This window comes from Microcaecilia unicolor, chromosome 7 (assembly GCF_901765095.1).
Source record: "Microcaecilia unicolor chromosome 7, aMicUni1.1, whole genome shotgun sequence".
In the NCBI taxonomy this organism is placed as follows: Eukaryota; Metazoa; Chordata; class Amphibia; order Gymnophiona; family Siphonopidae; genus Microcaecilia; species Microcaecilia unicolor.
Genome location: NC_044037.1, coordinates 109,828,245 through 109,854,470, shown reverse-complemented (window position 1 = coordinate 109,854,470; position 26,226 = coordinate 109,828,245). Strand labels below are relative to the sequence as shown.

The 26,226-nt window shown below is 46.5% G+C and overlaps 1 protein-coding gene across 10 annotated transcripts in view; it reads right to left on the bottom strand.

Moving 5' to 3' along the window:
- Positions 1-26,226, bottom strand: part of HSD3B7 (hydroxy-delta-5-steroid dehydrogenase, 3 beta- and steroid delta-isomerase 7) — a 266,144-nt gene that overhangs the window by 194,717 nt on the left and 45,201 nt on the right. For 2 of the 10 annotated variants that reach the window (XM_030210370.1, XM_030210375.1), the window contains exon 1: positions 3,142-3,233. The exons of 4 other annotated variants lie outside the window; for them this stretch is intronic. Coding sequence is in view for 2 of the 6 variants with exons in the window: in XM_030210377.1 (XP_030066237.1) it covers positions 2,670-2,724 (55 nt within the window). In the remaining 4 variants the exon portion in view is untranslated. Of the gene's footprint in view, positions 1-2,669; positions 2,886-2,919; positions 2,992-3,141; positions 3,234-26,226 lie in introns of those variants that run through there. 4 more of the 10 variants (XM_030210373.1, XM_030210377.1, XM_030210364.1 and 1 more) reach the window with 4 other exon arrangements.

Below are 26,226 nucleotides of genomic sequence, written 5' to 3'. Positions count from 1 at the left end.
AGCATTTGGGTGTGAGGTGTTATACAATAGCGCATAAGATGTGCACACAAAAATCCAATTATTGTTAAAGCTCATTAGTTCATACTTGATGACTTATTTACCAATTTAGTTGCACACACAGGTCTTGACAGTGTGCCTAAATTTCAGAGCAGATCTTTAAGTGCCATATATAGTATCCGGGGATTACAAAGGGGCTAATATAGTAACCTTGTATTACAGCCATGCCCTAAAGCTCCGCACATGATTTCCCAACACAAGCTTAATGCAAAAAGTGTGTTCCCCAGTAAGCAAATAGCATGCAGATAGGCAGTGCCCAAAAAATGCATACCAGCATGAGAGAGCATACCTGACCATGTCTAGCACACAAAACAATTGCATCAGCACTCTTCAGCAGGGCTGGCCTTGGCATTAGGTGATTTAAGTGTGTCTAGAGCAGCAGTATTTGGGGGGAGGCAGAACAGCAAGAGCGCAGCATGTTTTCTCCCTCCTTTTCCTTTTCCCTTCCCCTGCTGCTGCCACTGCCCTCCCTGTTTCTGGGGTCTTAAGGGAGCAGAACCTAAGGGTCTCTATACATGCTCCTCATGGAGGCCAAAAAAAGTGTCCTTATGCTGATAGTAAAGGAGAAAAATAACCATGAATTCCTCACCGACACTTCTGTAGAGCTAATTAACCTTGTACTCCTCCTCAGATGTTGCACTGTAGCTCTAGTACTAGACTCAGCCTTCTGCAACTACACAGAAGTTATTAAGGGCAAATGGCTTATACATCGCCCAGCCTTAACAGGGGAGTGAGCCATGGCAGGCTTCAGGTGAGGTTGCTAGCCAAGGCTGGTTTGGGGGAGTGGCTTTGGGTCTAAAGAATATGGGAATTGGAAGGAACCAAGTCTGTGCAGGCTTGAGCCTTCCAAATGTGCACAATTTGAAAAATGCTGCTTGGTGGGAAGATTTGCTCAATTGGGTTGCTTCCCCCAAGCAGCTGGGGTGGGACACAAGGGAGGTATTTAAGGAGTGCAGCCTCTGGGGAGCAGGATTTTTCCTGCTCCTTGGTAGTGTCCTGTTTCTCAACCCTCCCACCCTGGCATGCTGCTGTTTTGGTCTTGTCACAGTTTGGGAGGGGGAGGGGGAGGGGGACCCAAGCTAGCAACACCTTCAAAAGAGGTCACATGAAGTGGGTCCTTAACACTCACCAGGTGGTCAATGTTAGGCCTATGATCGCTCATCAGATCAGGCCTAGAGGTCTAGGACTCACCCTTGCTGGTATATCAGGTTCTTTACTTACGCTGAGGAGGGTGAAAAATGTTTCAAATCCCATGCTCATAGCTTTATAACCATGGTTTTAAATGAGCTTTGCCAATGTCTACACAAGGCTTTGTACACGGCTCGTGTGCAAAACTCCTTTCTACATAGGGCACTCACTAAGTCTAGCACACTTTACTGCAGCGGCCCCCAAAATCAGCAATGCTTAGACCTTGAAAACAGTTCTGTGCTTTTTTTCCCTTTAGCAGTTCCTGTGTTCTAGGCATTCCCCCACCAGCAGTTAATTTAATTCCTTCCTGTGACTGTATTTCAAAGAAACTTTAAATTGGAAGGAAAGAACAGACAGGAAAGGGTTGGAGAGCTTAAAGTCTCTACTGATAAAATGTTCAGGTGTGTTAATCAGCACTTTGAAACATAGCCAGTACAGCTTTCCTGCAACTCCCTCAGCTCTGATCCTCAATGTACTGATTCAGCAGCCCAGGTTTTTGGGTTTGTTTTTTAGATATCCGGCACCTGCAGTGTGACAATGAACAAAAAAGCTCAGGATGTCCCTTATCAGATGAATCAGCCATGAAGTCACAACTAAAATGACTGTTCCATGCTCAGGAGGGACATGTCACTCTGCCTCAAGAAACAGTTCTCTAATACTTTGCTACAACTGTTTTGGGTTTTTGTTTTTTTTTAATAATTAAAAAAAAAGTTTTTACAAATTAACAAAGGAATGACAATATTCTTTTAACAATTTGGGCCCAGAACAAAAAGAAGTCACCCCACAACCCCTACCAAGAAGGGTCAAACTCGTATACAGCAGAAAACAAATATAAGAGTGGGAAGTGTAAAACCCCCTCAAAGGGAAAACATAAGATATTTGTTTCTTATATCAAGGAAAGGGAAATGGGACTTGATATACCGCCTTTCTGAGGTTTTTGCAACTACATTCAAAGCATTTTACGTATATTCAGGTACTTATTTTGTACCAGGGCTGATGCAAGGGTATTATGCATCATTTCAATCTTGCCCCCCCCCCCCCCAAACAACAATCATTATCACTCCAGTAGCACCCTTCAGGGCCTATACAGACTATTTGACAACTGCTCACCCTCCCTGCTAGTAAAGATATCTCCAATTTCTTTTGAGCATACTGCCTAACCCTCAATCAGCCCTAAAATTATATATATATACACACACACACACACACACTTGAAAATGCATCTGGACAGAAAAACCTCATTAAGCTCTAGCACTGAATAATACAAAAACAATACAGATTGCCCACAGACATTATTAACCTGCAGCCTTACTTTCAGGCAATTAATTTTTGGTTTTTAATCTGTCAACTGGACAGCATCCCAAAACAGTATTGCCTGCATGTGTAATCTTCACACATAGTGGGATATTTTAATACAAGAGCACCTGTGTGGGGCTGTCCTTGGGAGTAGCATAAGCAGCAGAGAAGGGCAGACGCCATCTGAGAACTCACAAGGTTGAGGTTCAGGGGCAGTTCCGGGTCTCTGGACGATTACTAGAGACAGGGGTTATTAGTATGGAGCAACTCCTGAAACTGTCCACTGATGGGGAAATACTGCTATGTTAACATCACTGCTGAAAAGAAAGAGAGGAAGCAGGGCATGAAAAAAAAACCCCCCATCAGAAACAAGTATACCATAATTACTGAGAAGCGGGATCAAAACAGGCAAGAAACAGCGATTCTGCACATCCTGAAGGACAAGCAAAAATAAACTGTCCACGGGAGGGGACAGCAAACAACACAATGTGATCACGGACGCCAGGCTGGAAAGCTACAGAAAAACAATGAAACAAGATACCTGAGAAGCCAAAAGGGGACATTCAAAATAATGCTAATTTCTCCCCTACGTGTACTCACCGAGGATCCAATCCTCTGACCTTCCTCTGTCCCTCCTTAATAGGCAGGGAGCAGAGAAGGATTTCTCGTCCTCCACCCCTCAGTCGCTCTCTGTTCCCACAGCTGTTTCGAGTTTGCTCGCTGGCACCTGCCAGAACTTCCTCTCTGGCTGCACCTTTGCAGAAGTAACCTCAGGGTTCCTCCTGCAGCTCTCAACTCTTGCTCAGGTTAACCAACCGTAGGGCCAAATGGATACAAGAAGAGCACATACATTGCCTCCAACAAATGCAGAAGTAGTTACATCTGCACAAAACATAATCATATGGGGGTTAGATTCAGTATATGGCACCCAAATGGGCCGCTGCACAAAATATTAACGCCAGCGCTAGAGGCGATTAGCGCTGGACTAGTGCCGGCGTTAGCACAGCGAGCACAGAATGCTCAGAGGCCTCTAGCGCAGGAGACAGTGTGCGTGCCAAAGATTTGCGCAAATAGCATGCAAATGTAGACAAATGGATGTTAATGAGGTCATTTCCTATTCCCTTCCAATGCTCAGAGAACAGCATACTAATACTACTAATGACATTTGTGTAGCGCTACCAGCATACAAAACAAAGCCGCCCTTATTGCTGAAAACTTAACACCAGCTCGGAGCAGGCGTTGGAGTATTTGAAGCGAGAATTTCTCATGCTTCTTTCTTTAAAGTCTGCCAATTTTTATATAATTTGGACGTAGAAGGAAGCCCGTGCAAGCCCCTAAGCGCTGGTAGAGACAAATGTGTGCGAATCAGAGCAAACTCGAAAGTGAAAGCGCATATTGGCACCTGTTTCCTGCACTTAAATATGTCTTTCAAGTAAAAAAACGTTTTGAAAAGATTATATTTAAAGGTGCAGAAAACAGGTGCTAATGTGTGCTTCATTTTTGGTTTTGCCTGGCGTATGTGCACAAAAGCTAGCTTATCGCGAAACTCTTCTGCATATGCACTAAGCACATTCCCTTCCCTTGCTTTCACTTTTACAGCGTACATATAATTTAAATGCTATTTCCTTTGAGCATTGGCAAGTTAATTTTCTGTACTATTCTGGCAGTATGGGTTATGCACTGTTGGCTTTACCACGGGAGATCTGAGCATCGCCTAAAAGTTAGGTTCCTGGTGATGTGTGCTTACCGTGAATTCTGTAAAGGCAGTTCCCCAGCAGAATACTAGCTTTTTAAAGTAATTTTTGTGCCTAACTTTTATTCTGCCAAAGGTTGGTGTAGATGCTGGCGCTTAACTATTGCCAGTTAGGTGTAGAAATGGAAAGTATTCTATAACTCCAGAATACCCATGACCTACCTATGCCCCTCCTTTGGCCACTCCCCCTTTGGAGTTGCTCCTGAGATGAATTAGGTGCACAAGTTATAAAATTGGGATGGAGAGCAGATATGCTCATAATCAGTAATTAGTGTCAATTATTGGCATCACCAGTTTAGCCCAATTACTTTGTGCACGTATCTTTGTGAGACCTATGCAGAATTTGGGGGATACATTCCAGCACCAGATCACAGAAGACAGGATGAGGGATCTTGGTTTAGGTCCCCTTATAGCTCTAGAGCATCCCAAGAGAATTGCAAATCCCACAAATGGGATATGGGTAAACTAGGACTCCCTGACCCGGTCTTGGTGATCTGGAACACCTGATGTCCTAATATCTCTTGCCAGCCAAGCCTATGTCACTTGCACTTTGATTTCTAAACTAAAATAGTGTTAAATGAGGGTAACATTGAAAGAATGTTTAACCCTTAGCAGTGCTTTAAATCTTCCTTGATAAGAAGCACAGAGCTGTAAAGTTACTTAGTTCCAGGATGGAGTCGATTTGGCCTGTCCTGCTTTATAGCTTGCATTTGTAGTCCCTGATTCTACCCATTTAGATCAGTGCTACAGATCCCATAAGGGATTGGAATAATGTTGTTGGAAATCCATGAGAAGCTTAAAATCTCCCTCCTGGAACTGGGTAACGGCGGCGGGGCCACTCTAAATCCGGCCCTAGTCTTCAACAGTGAATTGGGAATGTTAACCAACCCATTAACTTCTTTTGAATGTGACCCATGTTTCCCATACGATTATCATCCTAAATTTAAATCTTTCATTAACAGCCCCCCCCCCCTTTAGTTTTTAGTAATTTGTAATTTGGTAGTCAAATAAGAGAGGGGAAGCATGCAGAGATGTGGAGGCCTCTGGAGTTCTTTCCAATGTAGATCTATTTATCCTTCTGACATGGGGGAACTGTGGAGGGAATGGCACTTAACTGTTTTCTGTGAAGAAGAGTGATCTTCAGCCTAAGGATCCCAAGCCAGTAGTGAACCCCAAAGTGTGGCCCCTGTTTTCATCACTTGATTTTTTTTTTTTTTTTTTTGGATAGGGGACGCCAGCGGTCCAGCTGGAGGAGGAAACCCAAGGATCTATCTAGCTCTAGCCTTTGTTTCCTCTCCTGGCCCACTTTCTGGTCACTCCTTCAGTGTTATGGTGGCCAGACCTTACGGATCTGCCCTCTAGCCCCCCCATTCCCTTAACACCAGATGACAAAGCAGCAGTAGGAGCTTTCTCCCTGCTCCCTGCCATTTGCTTCTCTCACACTTGCAATCCAGCTTCTTGGGTTCACAGTAACTGTCATGCTTGCTGTGGTGGTAGTGGCATAACATGGGTCTGCACTGCACAGGAACCAGTGTTTATATTTGCCCCCCCCCACCCCAACACATATACACAACACAACAGAAAGACCCCATGTTTTTGGTTTTTGACCTCCAGCACCTCAGGTTGGCATGGGAGCCTTGGCCCCCTCCAGACCACCCCCCCATCAGTATGCCACTGTCTGGTGGCTCTCTGTTATTGACATACCACTGTGGCTCCAGAGCACCCATACAGCAGGAGGAACTGTCAGACTGCTCTTTGCCAGCCTAACAGATTCCACTTCTGCACTTACTCACCCCCTGCTGGCCGTAGCATTCTACTGCAGCGGTAGGAAGAGCTCAGACAAATCTTCAACACACTTGCCTCTGCTACAGGCCCCATTTTCCTGCACAATCCACAGAGTCTGGATCCAGGCCCCTGTCTTTCACCTGGAACCTCACCCTACACTACCTGAGGGACAAATCTGAACAAAATGTACATTTAGGGATAATGCATTTTATTCCAAGACAAGGGATACGTTCAGCATGCAGGTCTGTAATAAATATTTTAACCCTGCGGGGAGTACATCTCTTGAACCCTATGGTATTTTTTTTATCAGCTATTACTGGAAAAATAGCCTCTGTCAGATGAAAGCAAAGAATCTTAGCAGACTGATTTTTTTTTTTTTTTTGTTATAGGAAAGAAGCTGGGGCACAATTATGATTTTAAAAATCCCTATGATGGAGGGAGGCTTATGGAGATCAAACAGCTATGAGCTGGAGACACACATCTCACTTTGTTGTGGTAAAAAAAAAAAAAAAAGAGGGACTGGCAGGGCCATAGGAGCCACCTCTGTGGATATTAGTGGGTGCTGAACAGAGATTTAGCTAGGTGGGTCACCAGGGGAGCAGCCACGCCCCCAAATGGACTTCCGACAGCGCTGGCACCTGTTTTTTATGCAATCGGTCACATTTAAAATATGTGCCAGCACCATCAGCAGTCCACTCTCTGCTCCCCTGTGTCCTCAACCTGGCTACGCCACTGGTACTGAGCACTCCCAATATTGAGCAAGCTCCTTCTCTGTGTCCAAGGAGTAATTTGTATTTTGATTAGCACCCCTAGTCATCTTGAAATGTTGGTGTCTATGAGTAGGACACCAGTCTTTAGCAGTGCTCTTTGGCCATGTGCAAAAAGCCTTCTTGGTTTTCCAAGCCAGAGCCTAAGACAATCTTCATACATGGTGCCACATGACATCAACAAAGAAAACAGAAGAACAAAATCCCTCGCAATCACCCAGCTCAGTCCAACACAGCGAAGATGACAACAAAAATGAAGCTACACAATGTTCAACTTAGAGAGTTGCATGGGAACAGGGTTCACGAGAATCCCGCGGAACCCGCAGGATTCCCTCAGGGACAGAAGCATTTCTGTGGGGTTCCCGTGGGGATGGAAGCAGTTCTGCAGGGTTCACACGGGGATGGAGGCAGTTTCTGCGGGGTTCACGTGGGGATGGAAGCAGTTCTGCGGGGTTCCCATGGAAGTGTAAACTGCACCTGCACCAGCCTCTCATCTACCAAGTACCAAGTTCTTTGAGTGCTGTCTCCTCCTCCTCCTCTTCTTCCTTGCTTTGACATCACAAATGTGGAAAGTCTTCCATTAAGGAGGTGGTAGAGACACAAATGATGACGGAATTCAAAAAGGCGTGGGATGAATACAGAAGATCTCTAATTAGAAAAAATTGAAAAGCTTATATTTAAAGGTGCAGAAAACAGGCGCTAATGTGTGCTTCATGGCTGTATGTGTGTGGATGTGTCAAGTGATGCTTAGATGGCGACTCTGGCTGTGATGAACTAGGGCTGATACCGGGCAGACTTGTATGGTCTGTATCTAATACATGGCAATCTGGTTTAGCATGGGCTGGAAAGGGCTTAGACAGCAACTTCAGTGGCTGGAACTTAAGGACAGTGCTGGACAGATTTTTACAGTCTGTGTCCCACAAATGAGAAGATGAGTAGACTGGAGTGGGCTTCAACGGCAGCTCCAGCAGTTGGAACATAATGATAGGGCCAGATAGACTTCTATGGTCTATGTTCCAGAAACACGAAAGACTATAATCAAGTATATAATATCACACTCGTTGATTTAATCATAAATTGATAATGAGTGTGACTATTGGGCAGACTGGATGGACCATTCAGATCTTTATTTGCTGTCACTTACTATGTTACAATTAATCCTCTTTGCTCCTGGGCTGATGCGCAGACCTCAGCTCTGACACAGGCATGAGCATTGGATGTCACCTGACCTACTGGCAAGTGCATGTGGTGACCTCTCAGCACACAGTGCCAGTAAATCAGAGACTAATCTTAGATGTGCACACCAGAGTGTTCCAAGTTTCAGCTTCCATTCCTTCCTTGCCTAGAGTGCTGTAGCTCAAATCCAGACAGAGACTGAGGGAGCTGACCGGAATTTTCTTTTATGTACCATTAAATTCTTACGGGGATGGGTGTGGGGATGGGTTAAATTCTTGTGGGGATGGGTTGGGATAGGTTACATTTTTGCGGGGATGGGTAAGATTCTAGTGGGGATGGGTGGGAATGGGTAAGATTTCTGACCCCGTGCAACTCTCTAGTTCAAATTGTGCAAAAAATTTATTTAAACATGCAAAGACTTGACACAAGTAAGTAATCGAGTTTAGTCAAGAGACATTATTAGCTGTAAAAAGTGCATTGTTATGTGTTGCTGCATTTGAAAGCTAGAGTGTTTAGAGAACATCCGATTGAAGACTCCTGAGGCAGGCCATTGTGGCCAAAACACGACTCATGTCGAGTCTTTAGATGTTTTTTTTAAATAAATTTTCTGCACAATTTGAACATTGTCAAGCTTCATTTTTGTTGTCACCTTCACTGTGTTTGACTGAGCCACATGACATCACCCACAGGTAAGGTTGCCAACTAAGTCCAGATTCATCTGACAGGGTTGATCCAGTCCTGGGCTTACCCCACTGCATGCACAGACTTGTAGGCTTGCTTTTCTTAGAGAATGCAGTGGGGAAATCAGAACTACAAGCCCCTGCATGCAACAGATTAAACCCAGGACTGGATCAACCCTGTTGGGTGAATCTGGATCCAGTTTGCACCACAGGTGGGACTGTTCATCCAGTTTATCCATGGCTGCCTATGACCTCACTAAAGCCTGGATAGATATAGAAGACAATGCTGGGAAAGGAGTTGAAAGGCTGGCTAAAAGACATGGTGGGAAAGCTGATGTTGGTTTAAGTATGGGAACTGATGTGCTTAGTTAGCCAACATGATAGCAAACAAGAGATAAAGACAATTTGGCAGACTAAGTTGTCTAACTGGTCTTTATCTTCACCATCTACTACATTACTATGACTCTGTTGGATGAGAAGCATACTGAAAGAGCCTTCTGAAGTATGCATCCCCAACAGTTTGTCACCATTTTTTATCTACTGTAAGACAACATGCACAAGGTGACTGACACGCCCCTTTGAGACTGATACAAAAGTCAAGCAACACCATAGGCATCGTTTGGAGCATGGGAGACAACTTTTCAAAATTATTGGGGGTGCTAAGCCCAGTCGAAATAACCCCTCCCTCAACATATACAAGGAATTTTCTCAATATTGGGGATGCTGAAGCACCTACAGAGCTGGCTCCTATGTGATGTTCCCCCCCCCCTCCAAATATTGCAGGTGTTAATGCTAAATTAGTCCCTGCCCACCCCACCCCCACTGCCAATATGGCTTCCTTACCTTTTGCCTCCCAACTACACATCTGAGCAAAACTTCATGATCACCGCAACAGCTTTCTCAATATTTTTTATCATGATACTGAGAAGCTTCTGGTCAGAGTGGAGCTAAATGAACAAGTGGAGAGTAAGCTGTTTAACTTCAACCAATCCTAATGCAAAACCAAAGCCACACTGACTTAAGCCACAGAGTTCCAGTCTGCTGACAATGCTGTGTGTTCACTCGGAAGCACATTTTCAGGCAAACACTGATATTTTTACCAAGAGATACAATAAAAAGAGACTAACATTTATCACTCTGATGACTAAAGTCCTCCATCAACATGCTCTCAATGAGTCATCTCCAGTTCTAGCAATTCAGATGCACGACATGACACTGAACAAGAGGCTGACACTAACAAAGAAATCCATGCAAGTGCAGCCTTCAGTTGCTTCAGTAACTCAAGTAACTCAATAATCATGATATCAGATTCTGAACTAAGCTTATGCGTTATCTAACAGTTATGATCCCTACCCTACTGTATGCAAATGACATGTGGCCAACATATAACAGACACCGGAAACATACCAGCAAAGCAACGTTGCCTGAAAAATTACTACCAGATACAGCTGATGGCATACACACCAGGAATAGTGTGATTCTGATTCTCAGACATCAGTTTTGCCTGGCTAGCCATGCTGCCCAGATGCCTCCCTCTAGATTTCCAAAGCAAGTTTTATTTTCCCAATTCACTCAAGCAAAACACTCAAGAGGAAGGCAAATAAGGCGCTTCAATGATGTTCTTAAAACCAACATGACAAAATGCAACATTGACAATAATCCCTAGGTCTGCCCCAACAGGAGGAAGAACCTCCTATAAGAATCTCAGCACTTCAACTGCCTGTAACAGCAAAAGGAAGAGCAGTGGGCTGAAAATCAAGGAAGCCACAGTTCAAATCCCACTGATGTTCCTTGTGACACTGACAGGCTTATTTTCGAAAGAGAAGGGCGCCCATCTTTCGACACAAATCTCAAGATGGGCGTCCCTCTCACAGGGTCGCCCAAATCGGCATAATTGAAAGCTGATTTTGGGCGTCCTCAACTGCTTTCCATCACGGGGACGACCAAAGTTCATGGGGTGTGTCGGAGGCGTAGCAAGGTGGGACTGGGGCATGCCAAACACATGGGCGTCCTCGACCGATAATGGAAAAAAGAAGGGCGTCCCTGACGAACACTTGGACGACTTTACCTGGTCCTTTTTTTCTTACAACCAAGCCACAAAAATATTCCCTAAATGACCAGATGACCACCGGAGGGAATCAGGGGTGACCTCCCCTTACTCCCCCAGTGGTCAATAACCCCCTCCCACCCTCCAAAAATTAAAAAAAAAATTTTTTCCAGCCTCTATGCCAGCCTCAAATATCATACCCAGCTCCATGACAGCATGGAACAGGTCCCTGGAGCAGTTTTAGTGGGTGCAATGCATGTCAGGCAGGCAGACCCAGGCCCATCCCCCCCTACCTGTTACACTTGTGGTGGTAAATGTGAGCCCTTGAAAACCTACCAGAAACCCACTGTACCCACATCTAGATGCCCCCTTTCACCCATAAGGGCTATGGTAGTGGTGTACAGTTATGGGGAGTGGGTTTTGGGGGGGGGGGGCTCAGCACACAAGGTAAGGGAGTTATGCACCTGGGAGCAATTTATGAAGTCCACTGCAGTGCCACCTAGGGTGCCTGGTTGGTGTCCTGGCATGTCAGGGGGACCAGTGCACTACGAATGCTGGCTCCTCACACGACCAAAGGGCTTGGATTTGGTCGTTTCTGAGATGGGCATCCTCGGTTTCCATTATCGCCGAAAATCAAGGACGACCATCTAGAAGGTCGACCTAAATTTTGCGATTTGGACATCCCTGACCGTATTATCGAAACGAAAGATGGACGCTAATCTTGTCTCGATAATACGGGTTTCCCCGCCCCTTCACCGGGACGTCCTGTGAGGATGTCCTCAGGAAAACTTGGGCGCCCCTTTTGATTAGGCCCCTCTGAGTAAGTCACTTAAGGGTAGATTCAGTAAAGGGCCTAAAGTTAGGCACCAGGATACAGGGTGCCAAGTGCAAATTCTACAACAGCAGCTCTGTGCAGAACTGTCTTTATAGAATACTAGCTTGAGTCTGCATTTTTGTGTCTAACTTTAAGCAGCGCATTTATGCCATCCTTAAATGCAAATGCCAAACTACTGACATTTAGGTGTGTAAATACAAGTATTCTATAAAACTGTGCCTAAATGCTGGGCATGCCCCTGACTCACTCATGCCCCTCCCTTGGCCACACCCCCTTTGGAGTTGCATGCTACAGAAATTAGGCATGCTGTTTATAGAATAGGGGCAGAGGTCAGATGAATATGTAACATGCCTGACCAGGGCGCTCCTGGATTCGGGGTCTGACCCAGTTGGAGCCTCCTGAGGGCAGTCTCCATCGGTCCCTTACTTGCTTGGCGCTCGGTGCCTCCACCTGGGGAAAGAAGCGTTAGTGACTGGGATTACCCGCTTCTCCCCCAGGAAACCCAAAAAAAGTGCAAACGCCAAATAAAACTGTAGGGAATAAGACTGACTGCATAGGCGCCCGGTATAAGAGGCTTGGGGAGGTTAAGCCTGCCTCCCCAGCCCAACCGCTGCCCCCACCCCGCGAGCTGCAGACTTCCCCATCTGCCCTCAGCTGCCATTTCCTGCCTTCTTCCAGCCCCACCGATCCCCCGACCCCCGCTCCCCCCGTCGCCGTTGTCAGTCATCTGATGTCTGCCTGATAGCCCTCGTTCCCGTCCTGCCCTCGCCCTACCTTAAAATAGTGTAATTTTTCTCGAGCGGGCGGCACCGGCATTGCAAGCAGCAGCAGGCTACAGCCTTCTCTCGCATGGCTCCGCGGTGGGGAGGGGGCTGGAAGAAGGCAGGAAATGGCTGGCAGAAGGGAGATGGTTTACATGGGCTGCTGGATGGAGGGGAGGGCAGGGGGGAGAGGAGGGTTGCTGGACATGGGAGGATGGTGGGAGGGCAGGGGAGAGGAGGGTTGCTGGACATGGGTGGATGGAGGGGAGGGGAGAGGAGGGTTGATGGACATGGGTGGATGGATGGGAGAGGAGGGTTGCTGGACATGGTGGATGGAGGGGAGTCCAGGGGAGAGGAGAGTTGGTGGACATGGGTGGATGGAGGGGAGAGGAGAGGAGGGTTGCTGGACATGGGTGGATGGAGGGGAGGGAAGAGTGAGGAAGGAGATGAGACGAGGGAAAAGGAAGAGAGAAAAACTGCACATGGAGGAAGAAAATAGGCAGAAGCTGAGGACCAGAAATGAAGAAGAAAGGAGGAAAGGAAAGAAATAAATGGAAAGGAAGCCCTGGAAACGGAGTTAAGAGGACAGATAGCAGCAGAATCGGATACTGGGCCAGCATGATCAGAAAAACAAAGTCACCAGACAACAAAGGTAGAAAAAATCATTTTATTTTCATTATAGTGTTTGGAATATGTCCACTTTGAGAATCAGGTGCACAACGTTAAAAGTTTATATTTATTTACTTATTTATGGCATTTTATCCCACATTAAACATGAATTAGGGTGTTTTGTGGCTCTACACGTATCATGATATTATGATCCCTTGTTTCATATTGTTGACGGTCTGCATTTTCCGTATTGGTGGTATATTGGTGTATTAGGTTCTGCCCAGTGTAATATTTATGGTACAGTAAAGTTCTGAGTGTGTTTTTGCACAAAGTTGTGCATAGTGTTTTGCAGTTGAGCGATTGTGGTTAGTATATGCTTTGAGCAACCACTTTATTCTTTGACATATGATACATATCTAATATCTAAATTTAATAAAAGGTATTAATTGTGACTTATTTTTATTTATTTTTTCTGTGTATTATCAGACAATTATGGATTTAAGCTCCACCCCCAACCCCGCCCCCTTTAGCCTCCCCAAACAGTTGGGCCACCGACCGCCTATGACTGACTGTAACATTGGCAGGCTTGGTAGACACATATTCTCTGAAGTCCAATGAACACACTAGAGTCGGCAGCTCATGCAAACTCAAAACTGTTTATTCTTCAACTCTGCAACAGCAGGAACATCAATCCATTTCAACTCTCCAACATTGAATGTCAATCTTTTGAAATCGTGATCATTCTGGTGTTCTGCAGGAGAACTCCTGTATTCTCCTTGCTTTAATATATTTACAGGTAGTTTTCAGCAGGACTATGTACATTTTTTCAGACTCCTGTCCATGCCTATCCCAGAGGATAGTGTCCCAAAGGTTTTGTTCCTTTCATTTTCTCAGCTCTCCTCCTTCACTGTTGTCGCTTTGCTGAGCCACAACTTCTCTTTACAGCCAATGGTTTTACTTCTCCTATTTGGGATTCCCTTTTACTCCTCCAGGTCAGAGGCAGGGGACCATCAGGCAACCAAAGACCCCCCCCCCCCATCCCCCTAAAGGGCAAACTATCACCTTTATCTCTTTCCAATCTCCTCCCCCTGTCACTCTCCAGTCCCAGGGCACTATTTCTCTGCATTTTATTTCAAAACTATTCCCTTGGGCTGGGCTTCCTCCCACCCAGGGACCTCCCAGTCACCCCCCCCCCCCCCCACCCCCAGTGTCTCTCCACAGGGACTTACTCTCTCAATAATCCCTAACCTAACAGGGGATTACATATGCATAACTCCTAATTAGTACCAATTAGTGCTTCTTAAGATCATTGATAGTTATGTCAGTGCAGCAACTTTGTATCTGCCATCAACCCGTATGGACCTTGCGATCATCAAATGCTTTGTTATATGATGTTCCTTCTTTTTGATCCATTTAACTTGAAGAAAACAGAGCTACGATTTTTTATGTAGCTGCACCAAAAATTTAGCATGAGTTGCCTTATCAAGTGCATTCTTTGCAATCTATTTCTCAGTTTAAGAAGATGTTGAAGACTACTTAATTTCAGCAAGCTTTTGGTCTTGCACTTTAATTGATGTCCTGTGATTCAGATCAGAAACAGATATTACAAGTGTTTTAATTTGATGAGATGCTATTTTATTGATTATGTCTGTTATATTTTCTATATGTTTATGTTTTTGTATATTGCTGAATATTATGTATGTAAAGTTTGTTATCCGCATAGAATGTATGAAATATGTGGGCTGTAAGAGTTTTTACAATAAACAATAAGTGCCAATTAAGCTAATTAGTGTCTGCATGTAAATGACCTGAATGCCCAATTATGCATCTATCTGTGAACGCCACATAGTATGAGGGGATTAACCTTCCATTGCCTCATGTATAAAGGAAATTTGTGTGACAGCTGTACACTAAAGCTCAGAGCATGGCTTCTTTTGCAAAGTGTAAAGGAAAAAATAAAATCTTGCTCTCCAATGTGGTAAACGAATAGTATGAAAATAAGGTGCACGTAAAAAATGTATTCTAACCTGGGAGAGCATGCCAGAAGCATGCACACACGAGTCCATCCTTGCAGCAACTATGTTCTGTGTGCAAAAAAAGCATTGAATCGGCACTTGGAGTTCCATACACATGTGCTGGAATGCTAGTCTGTGATAAATATTGTTGATTCTGAGAAAACTGTAGCTGGCACAGGGTTTTTAGTGCACATCCATTATACACATGTGCAGGAATGCTATTTCACACATAAACATCGATATCGTTCCGTAGAGAAATAGCACTGTACTGTGCTATAATGTCAGCAGTTCTGCACCTCGCTGTTTTCTTTCTGCATACTTTTATCCCAGCTCTTCATCATTTATCCTCCCCCTTCAACACAGCCAGAAAAAAATTGTGGGTCCTTTATGTTCACAGTAAAGAGAAGAAACAGGTATGAAATGCTGACCACTGGGGAACAAGCTAATCCTTTACTCTTCCTCCAGCATTTAAAAAATAATAATAAAACTTGCACGTAGCCTCTGGGGCCCTGAAACTCAAACAAACCGGGCTTGCAACATTTCATTTAGACTGGTTTTAGCCAGTGAATACGTTATTGTGTGCCTAATGCACAAAGGGTCTCGGCACTGCTTGAAGAGGTGACTGAAAACACTATGGCAATGTATTTAAATGAGCTCATTTGTATTAAAATGAGCATTCTGTGTGATGCACCGACGCTTCCAAGCAATGCACAAAAAGGAGTGCTTACCTATAACGTTGAAAATTTTTCAGCAGGTCTGAAGGTGTCATTGTATGAGGGCGACTTCTTGGTGAAGCAGCCTGCAAGCATTTTTTAATAGTATCTGCACGTGTGTGGGGAGTGTGCCATGTATTATGTGAAATGTGTCATGTGCCTGTATTATGTATGTGTGTTCCGCATGTAACAATAGTGTAAAAAGATATTGTGGAACAATAAACTATGAAACAATCCTCCATGAGTGCCTATGACACAGTTGCTGCCTTTCTTCTTTTTTTGACTTGGGGATGCGCAGACCACCGATGCTTACCACAAGACTATACTGCACATATGCTAAACGCTTTCTCTACTGACCTGCATGTCAACTTTCCATGTATTTCATTTGCATGCGATTTTGAGCACTGATCGCTGTTCCACGGTAAGTTCAGCGGTGGCTACACACATACGCGGATGTTAACATCAACTTTTGAGCATCGGCCTCTGGGTCTTTTGCACACTTCTTAGCATTTGGGTTTAATGCCTCCATGCAACTTAAATGAACTATGCACTGTTAGCTCATGTGAAGAACTCATTTGAACAGAAGGTGCCCACAAAGTTGTGCGTAGAAGCCAAACTGTATGCTAAGCCTACCACACTTCATTACATTGACCCCTTGAACTGTAAGCCCTCTGGGGACAAAGAAATACTCAGGTGGCAGTTCTATAAATTGACACCAAGATTTAGGAATCCCAATGCCATGCGCATAGTGCCAATTCTATTATGGCATTTTGGCGCCAAGATTCTGTTATAGAATACTAGGGTAAGCTGGCATTGGTGCACCTAAGTTAGGTGCTGTTGTGCCAAGTCAATGGCAGTTGTAATTGTTGGTATCTAATTGTGCCCTGAAGAGTGCATAACTTATAGTATTCTATAACTTACATGTGTATCTCAGAGGCATGATTCAAGGCCCTGGATGTTTTGCAAAGTTTCCTGATTGTGGGCAGGATATAGCCCTCTAAAGCAGGAGTCAGGCATTTGGCAGGTCTGAATAATCCAAGCAGCCACTAAGAGTGTGCATCAACAACATTTTCAGGAAATGTACAGACTTTCCCTCTGAGTTTCTGACACATTTTCAGTTCCTTTTTTACATGTGCTTTACTAAAAATTCTTGGAGTTACCATTGACCGGCACCTAACGCTTGAGAGTCACGCGAAAAACACAACCAAAAAGATGTTCCACTCAATGTGGAAATTAAAAAGAGTAAGACAATACTTCCCAAGGACCGTCATCCGTAACCTGGTACAATCATTGGTACTCAGTCACCTAGACTATTGTAATGCACTCTACGCTGGCTGCAAAGAGCAAATACTCAATAAACTCCAGACAGCCCAGAATACAGCAGCCAGACTCATATTCGGAAAATCAAAATATGAAAGTGCTAAACCCCTACGAGAAAAGTTACACTGGCTCCCACTCAAAGAACACATCACATTCAAAATATGTACCCTAGTTCACAAAATCATTCACGGCGAAGCCCCAGCCTACATGTCAGACTTGATAGACTTACCACCCATGAATGCTAAACGATCATCTCGCACATTCCTTAATCTTCATTTCCCCAACTGTAAAGGTCTAAAATACAAACTAATGCACGCATCAACCTTTTCATATATGAGCACACAAATCTGGAATGCGCTGCCACACAACCTAAAAACGATCTATGATCTAACCAACTTTTGCAAACTACTGAAGACCCATCTCTTTAACAAGGTATACCACAAAGATTAACACACGTGAACTCCCCCACATGTATCCAAAACTGTCTTAAAATGTTCTCTTGTTATATTACTATCATGTTTTTCATTATCATGTAACCCAAAATCCTTCTGTAATACCAAACGTCTATTCTCTTCTTATTTCCACTATTCATGATGTATTGTAAGCCACATTGAGCCTGCAAAGAGGTGGGAAAATGTGGGATACAAATGCAATAAATAAATAAATAAAACAAAAAATTCCACACATTACAAAATGACTAAGTTTCCAGGGAAAAAGCCTCAAAGAGCTCCGAGATCAAAAATTGGTCTCACGGAGCTTAAGCAGACCAGATGGTCTTCTCTTCATCATAGGCAAAAAACCCCGGTACCACAGTTCTAAATAAACTTAATCATCTGCGGTCACATACTGTGTTAAATACACTTCATGTTATTTTTAAAGGAATGTCATGTCATCTGTGCGTAGATCACTACTAGAGCATACCACGCTATCCGATTTACACTATTGCACTTATCTTTATTGAATAGTGTTTACACCACCCATGTTTACATCCCTTGTGCTATGCAAATTTGGTGCGTATGTCATAGAATAGTGCCTAGCCCTTACATGTGTAATGGCCAATGAGTGACGCCAATCATGCGCGTAAGTGTGATTATTCTATAATTATGTGAACAACTGGGATTAAAACTCAATAAATAGCGCCTACAAAATTGGCACTTAAAAAAATAGGACTTAGCACTATTCTATAAATGGCACTCAAAGTTAGGCACTGCTTATAGAATAGCACTAGTGCCGGGAACTGTGACAACTTTTAAATGCCACCATTTACACTGACAAAACCCTAGGTAAATCCTCACACCTAAATTATGCGTGTATCCCTTTTATTCTATAACAGTGTATATAAATTATGGGAACACCCATGATCCGCCCATGACCCTCCCATGGCCGCACCCTTTTTTTTGATCCACATATACATTTTACACACAGACCTGGTTTGTAAATTTATGTGCGTAAATTTTAATTCATGTCAATTAGCACCAATAATTGGTTGTTAGTATACAATTATTGGTGCTAATTGGTTATTTATTCATTTAAATTTGTGCATACAATTTTTAGTGCCATTTATAGAATTTGAGGGTTATAGAATTGCACTTCATGTAAACCAGAGTATAGCTTACCTTGAACTACTACTGAAAAGACATGTTAAATCCTCCCCACCCCCCAAAATAAATAATGAAAAAATGTAAAAAGAAGTGTTGATCCACAGAAACAGTGTGCTATAGCCTAAATAAACAACTTAGAGCTACCCATTCCCGTGGAAATATGAGCATGCCCTAACTGTGTCAATCTGCTTATCCAGATCAGCCATCTTTAGACACAGAGTTGCAACAATCGTACAAGACAAGGAATTGCCAAAAAGAGGTGAGAAGATTTTCAGTACAAGGCGATATGTGTATTTGGAAACCACAAATAACCATATATCACTTCTAAGAATTCACTGTCTAATAGTTTTGAGCAAGGACTGTCTATATGTGTATGGTGTACAGCACTGCGTATGCCTTGTAGCGCTATAGAAGTGATAAGTAGTAGTAGTAATTCACTACTGGCACTGACTGAGTACAGAAGATACAATGAGCCATGTATTCTGTTGATATTCTGCAGAAACAATGTGTAATCTGTAAACTGCAATATAAGGACATTAACAGAACAGAACACACTGAACTTAGAATTTCATCATCACTTTGCAGTTACTATGTGAATTTAAACAGATATCACAGCAGCACTCCTTCGTCCAGAAAAAGGGGGAGGGAGGATCTCTAACCAGTCCTGGATCTTCCTAAAGCAGTGGTTCCCAAAACTGTGCTCCGCATCAAAATCTCAGGGGTGCCATGGCGCATCGCTCCCTACTTTCTCCTCCTGCAGTTCCGGCATCTGCTGCTCCCTGCTTCTTCCCCCACCGCCGCTGCAGTGCTTGCAGCTTACATTTTTGGGTGTCCGTGATTCATATAGGCACTGTAGGAACTTCCTTCTGCTGCGTCCGGCCCTCGCAACAGAAAGTTGCATCAGAGAGGGCCAGAAACGGCAGACTGGGAAGGCACTGGAGTGCCTGTATGGATTGCAGATGGCCCGAAAATGTAAGCTGCAAGCACTGCAGCAAGGAAAGGGAAATGTGACTTGATATACCACCTTTCTGAGTTTTTTTGCAACTACATTCAAAGTGGTTTATGTATATTCAGGTACTTATTTTGTACCAGGGGCAATAGAGGGTTAAGTGACTTGCCCAGAGTGGGACTTGAACTCACTTCCCCCAGATCAAAGTCCACTGCACTAACCACTAGGCTACTCCTCCACTCCAAGGGGGCCACAGTTTGAATTTCACCCTTGCATCTATTGGGAGCCAGTGCATTCTTATCTAACCTTATCTAATATTGACATTTGTATTCCACTTTACCGAGGTGGTTCAAGGCAGATCACAGTCAAGATACAGACCAAAGAGATAATCCCTCTTATAACAATATATTCCCATTATGGCTATCATAATTCATACAGAGCCTAGGTACCTGTCAAATATAAGGTAAAAAGAAAGCCTTTAACAATTCTCCTAAAAGTATGATAACAAGTGATATTACAGATACTATATGACAATTCATTCCACTGCTCTAAGATCAGAGACATCCTACCAGCTCTGCTTGCCTTCCGTGAAATCATATAACTACGCAGAAACAAAACTACGAGCCTGCTCGATCGCCACCCCGTCCTTGTGGAATGCTTTACCTGGATACCTGAGATCATGTGAAGATACTCAACAATTCAAACAGTTGCTAAAAAGGCATCTGTTTACAAAAGCCTTTCTGGCCACATAAGAACTTATCTGATTGACTCCTTGTTTTTTTCTTTCTTTTTGTTTCTCTCTTTATTCTTTCCTTGTTTGTTGTTACAGACATTCTATGGAGCATGTTTCATCCTCATATGCTTAGTGACTGTTACGTGTCTAAAATTATGTATGTGACAACCAGGGCAAAATACCCCGGGCCCAGGCCTCCAAGGGGAGCCCAGTGCCTGGGTCTCTCTCTTCTGCTCCTGACGGGACCCGAGTGATGGCGTCCCGACAGGAGCAGGAAAGAGAAAACTCCGGCGCCACGGTCAGGCCCCTCCTTGGAGGCTGGGGAGGACCTGGAAGAGCACCTCCAGTGCTGCTCTTCTGCCCAGCTGAGCGGCTTCTTTTTCTTTCAAGCGCGCAAGCTCGGTTTTGAAACAGAGCGTGCCCTGAGAGAAAAAGCAGCCGCAGGAGCAGGCAATCAGCAGAACAGCAGCGCTGGAAAAGACGTTCTGTGCTGGTGGGGCCTCAGGATCCCCACCAGCCAAAAAGGTATTTAAATTTCGGCAGCAATCTGGGGGGGGAGCCATAATCCTGGGGGGCAGCGGTGATGATTGTGGGGGGAAGGGTGGCAGTGATCAGAGGGGGTGGCTGCCCTGCCCCGGGCCTGGTTCAGTCTCTCGGAGGCCCTGGTGATGACTGGTTCAGCCCATATATATGACTATTGATTAAGACTGTGTATGCGACTATTGTTACCTGCCTTGGATAAAGGCGGAATATAAATGTAATAAATAAATAAATAGAATAAATTTCCCCAAAGCTAGGCCCCTAACAGTCAAAGTTCTCTGTCTGGTAGTCAATTTCTGACAAGTTGATATCGTTGGAATACATAATTTAACTCCCTGAGCAGAGTACAATGCCCTAGAAGGGGAATAAACAGAAATGATATCTTGAAGATATTTGGGAGACAGACCATACAGAACCTTCAACACAAACGTCAGTAATTTAAAATGTATCCTAGCCTTTACCGGTGGCCAATGCAATTCAATAAGCAATGGGGTAACATAGTAACATAGTAGATGACGGCAGAAAAAGACCTGCATGGTCCATCCAGTCTGCCCATGACAAACTCATATGTGTATACCTTACCTTGAATTTGTACCTGTCCTTTTCAGGGCACAGACCATATAAGTCTGCCCAGCAGTATTTCCCGCCTCCCAACCACCAGTCCTGCCTCCCATCACCGGCTCTGTTACAGACCGTATAAGTCTGCCCTCCCCTATCCTCGCCTCCCAACCACCACCCCCTCTTCCCCCCAACTGCTCCGCCACCCAATTTCAGCTAAGCTTCTGAGGATCCATTCCTTCTGCACAGGATTCCTCTATGCATATCCCACACATGTTTGAACTCCGTTACCGTTTTCATCTCCACCACCTCCCACGGGAGGGCATTCCAAGTTAGTTGCTGTTGAGACTTGGAAGGAGGAGGAAGTGCTGCCAGAGGCTCTGCAGGCTTCCAGGGGGAAGGGAGTGCGGCCTAGCTCCTTCCCCAGAAATGAGGAAGGTCCCTGGGGAGCGGTCCTCAGGAAAGCCCCAGGCCAGGGGGTCTCCTGGGGCCAGGGACCAGAAGGCCAGGAGAAGTAGTTCCCTCTCTGGCAGGGCTCCAGAGAGGAGGGAAAGGAGCCCTGTGGATCGAAGAGTGCAGGCTTCCACGGGAGGAACCCAGATCGGTACCCCCCTCACAGTGGCACGCCATCTAGCAGGTGAGGGGGGGAGAGAGCTGGGGGAGGCCCCAGAGAACAGCAGATCGGAGGAGAGAGAGGAGAGAGCAGAGGTAATGGAGATCTGCCGGGAGGCCCTACCAGTGTCAGAGGAGGAGGACAGTGACTCCTCAGAGGAGGAAGATTTCACAGACTATAGTCAGGATCCAGAGGACCCGACCAGTGGCCTGATTCAAATGGTGAGAAAGATAAAAAGCACAGAAAAAGAGGTGGTAGAGTTGGGGAAACGGGTTAAAATGGCAAAAGCCCTGTGCAAACTAGCCCCAGTGGAGCACCGCAAGACTTATACAAAGGAGGTAACCCGTTTACTCAAGCTTCTTCAAAAGAAAGAACATTTGCTGGGGGCATTGAAAAAGGGCCATGGGAACCCTCTGAGAGAAGTTTACATCAACAGAGAAAGAATGGCCTTGGGGGGAAAAGCCCTGACAACCTTCAAACAGTCACAACAGCAAACAGAGAAGGAGAGTAGGAGCTCAGACCTTGGACCCCAGAACACCCAGGGGCCAGAGGAGCTTCCTGGGCCCAGTACCCAAAAGACATTACAGTATATGCAGTACCTTGCTAGTCAGTCTCTGGCAGCTTCTGGAGCAAGCAGGACTGGAGGTGGGGCTGGAGAGGCATCCTCGTTAAGGGAACCTGAGGTTGGAAAAACTGAACAGGAAAAAAGTTTTAAAACCCAGACTTTTCATCTTGTAGAAACAGGGGCTGGAAGTTCAGGAGAGAGACTCTCCAGTGATGGTGGAAGCAGAACTGAAAAACTTACTTGAGCAAGAAGCAAGAGGTCAGCAGAGGCAGTTGCAGCCACAGGTTTTGTGCCCATTGCCTGCAGCAGGAGTTGAGAGCAGCAAACAAACACTGACTCCATTGCAGCTGGGGAGGCCCCGCCCATGCAGCACTGAGGGGCTGGAGGTCACGGCCAGGCAGGCTGCAGCACTGCCAAAGACTGAGAATGGTGAGGTTTTAGCAGAGGAAAACCTGGTGACAGAGAGTGCTGCAGCTGGACAAACAGCAGGTGAAAAGGAGGGGTTCTCAATGAAGAAAGCACAGGAGGATCAGGAGTGTTTGCAACAAACCGGCCTGGCAGCAGAGGCTCCAGCCAATCGGGCTGTGGGAGCAGGAAAGACTGCAGAACAGCTACAAATGCTGGCAGGTGAAATAGCTGCAGCGCCAGAAGATTCCCCATGTGTGAGAGGGCAGGCACTTCTGGAGTGTGGGAAGCCTCATCCGCTTGGCGAAACAGCGGGGCTGGAGGATCCGACGGAGCAGAACGTTGGAGGAAAAAGGGACCCGGTCCAGAGAGCAGGTTTTGGGCGGGAGGGAGGGGTACTTGCCTTGCCATGCACACCAGAAGTAAACGTAACTGGTGGTACTAGGGATTCTGATTCCAGCCAGGCAGCGGGGTGGTTGGTTCTGGGGGGAGGGGTTGATTTGACGGGAGGGGGGCAGGGGCACCGGGAGGGGACCGGTTATATAGGGGAACCTGCTCTCAAAGTTCATACGGACCAAATCGATGGGGAGACAGGCAGGGTTTCTGTTGCAGGAGGCATTGAACTGATGGACACTGTGACTGCAGGGGATACGAGTGCTCGGGGGGTGAGGGGTGCAGGGGACCAAGGTTTGCTGGTTGAAGGGGTACAAGGCATGTTGGGGGGAGGGATAGGGAGGGAGGCTGAGAAACGGGGAAGGCTAGAGAAGGAGGATATGATGCATCAGGAGCGGGGGGGTCCCCGCGCTGGAGAAGGGGGGGGACGGTGGGGGGGGGGGGTCCGTCCTTTGCGGCGGTGGTGGGTGGAGGAGGCGGGCGCAGGGGAACTAGGGGGGTAGGGGGCAGCGGGGAAGGATGGGGAGGGGGGTGGGGGGGAGGCCAGGTTCCCAAAAGGAGGAATGTGGTACAATTGAAATGGGTGGGGGGGGGGGGGATGCCAAGCAGGGATGCAGTCCTGAGATTGGTCCTTGGTCTAGGATTCCTCCCAGAGGACCTCTATGCCTGTATTCATCCGGTGAATATACCAGAATACGATATCAGCTTTCTAACCCAGCGAGGCATGGAGGTCTTCTGGGAGAGATACGAAGGGGTACGGGGGAGAGGGGACTGGAAGAACTACCGGGCCGTACCGATTAGCAGACCCGACCTGGTGCAGGTAACCCTTCTGGTTCGAAATGAGTCTCTATCAGGGGCGGACCTGGCCTTCTGGCTACAACGGTACGCAGAATTGCGTACCCCCTTGTCCAAACTCCCGGACCCCAGTAGGGTATGGGCTGGAGGTTGGGGTGCGCAGGTTAGGCTGAGGCAGGCAGGGCATGTCACCCAGCACATTCCCTCCTCGGCGTTCATCGGCAGGGATCGGATTCTCTGCTTTTATAAGGGGCAGCCACGGCAGTGTCACAAGTGCGGGTCGTTTAGACATTTTAGTATGTCATGCCCGGTTGTGCAGTGTGGAAAGTGCGGGTCTAAGGAGCATCCCACGGAGTCCTGTATGTCTATTCGGTGCAACCTGTGTGGGGGTCTGGGGCATGCATTTCGAGCCTGCCCTTGGGCCTCCCATAATGGGGGTGAGGAGGAGATAGATAGGGATGGTTCAGGTCAGGGGGAGGGGGGAGGGGAAGCAGACCATGATCAGGTTCCCGGGGCAGGGGGGAAAGGGTCCAGGGAAGGACAGGGACAGGTAGAGGGGGGGGGGGGTTGGGGGAGGGTCGGAAGCGGCAGGAAGGGGAGGATGAGGGCTGGACGCGGGTGTCCAAGAAACAGCGAAGAGGAAAGGGGGGAAGGGGGGTGGGAATGGGGATAGAAGTAGGGAATAGATTCAGGGGTTTGGAAGAGGAGGGAGGGGTTGAGGAACTGGCTGGTGAGGAGGTAGAGGATGGGGGTAGCCGGCAGGACGGGTTGGGAGGTAGGGGAGAAGGAGTGAGGGGAACAGCGGGTAAGAGGAAAGAGAAACGGGGGGGGAGGGTTTTGAGGGACAAAGAGGGGGGAAGGGTAGGGGGGGAGGTGGGTGGATCGGGGGAGGTGACAGCTGATGCAGGGAGGGCGGGAGAGGAAAGGAAGGTAAGAAAGGATGTAGTAATGCAGGCCCGTGAGGGGAGGGAGGAAGGGTCGGAGGCGGGATTGATGGGAAGGGTGGAAGAAGAGGAGGTAGTAGGGGTGGAAGAGGGAGGAGAGGAGGGGGGCAGGTCGGTTGATGATCCCCAGGGAGGGAGGGAGGTGGGTGAAGACAAAAAGAAGATAGGGAGGAAGAAAGCAAGGGTGGTGGAAGGGATGTTTAAGCTAGGGGTCCGGGATTGGGCGGAGGAGGAAGAAGAGGGTGGAGGGGAAGGGACCACGGATGATGGTGTGGAGAGAAGGGAAGGCAGCCAGGAAGGCGGGGGGTGTGGTAGCGAGGACTGATGGCGGGACTGCTATTGGTGTTCGCCACACTTAATGTGGCTAGTGTCGCCTCCCAGAGGGCAAGAAGCTTGGCATTTGATGGCCTCTCTGCTGTGGAGGCGGACTGTTTCCTCCTCCAGGAGACCCGGTTGCAGACGCTGGAGGACATCCGGCGGGCAAAGAGGGCCTGGAGATGGGGACCCTCTATCTGGGGTCTGGCCGGGGAGAGGTATGGGGGGATAGGCATCCTCTTTAAAACCAATAAAGTAGAGATTCAGAGGGTGGTGGAGCTGGGTATTGGTAGGTGTTTGGTGTTGGACGTAATATTGCGGGGGGTGGCCTTGCGGGTGATTAATGTGTATGGACCGCAAAGCAAACAGGGAAGGTCTGCATTGTTCAACAAAATTAAGCCTTACCTATACACTTCAAGGCAGTTGGTGTGGGGAGGAGACTTCAACACTATCTTACGGAAAGAGGATAGTGGGGGGCGGGCACCACAAGTACGTTATGATGGGGTTCGACTAGCGGGGATTATGAAAGGAGCAGGGCTGGTGGATGTACATATTGCACTTGGTGGTGGGAATCAGGGTTTCACCTTTTCACGGGGCACCTGTAGGAGCAGAATTGACCGGTTTATAGTTCGGGAAGGGGCATGTAGGCAGGCACCTAGGGTGGTGGAAGTAGATTTCTCTGACCACAGGATGGTGATGATAGAGTTGGGGGGAGGGGGGGGCGTGCAAGCTAGGGAAAGGGTTGTGGAGATTGAATCTCAAATGGTTGAAGGAGGGGGTGTTGCACCAGGAGTACCTGGAATTCCTAGCAGA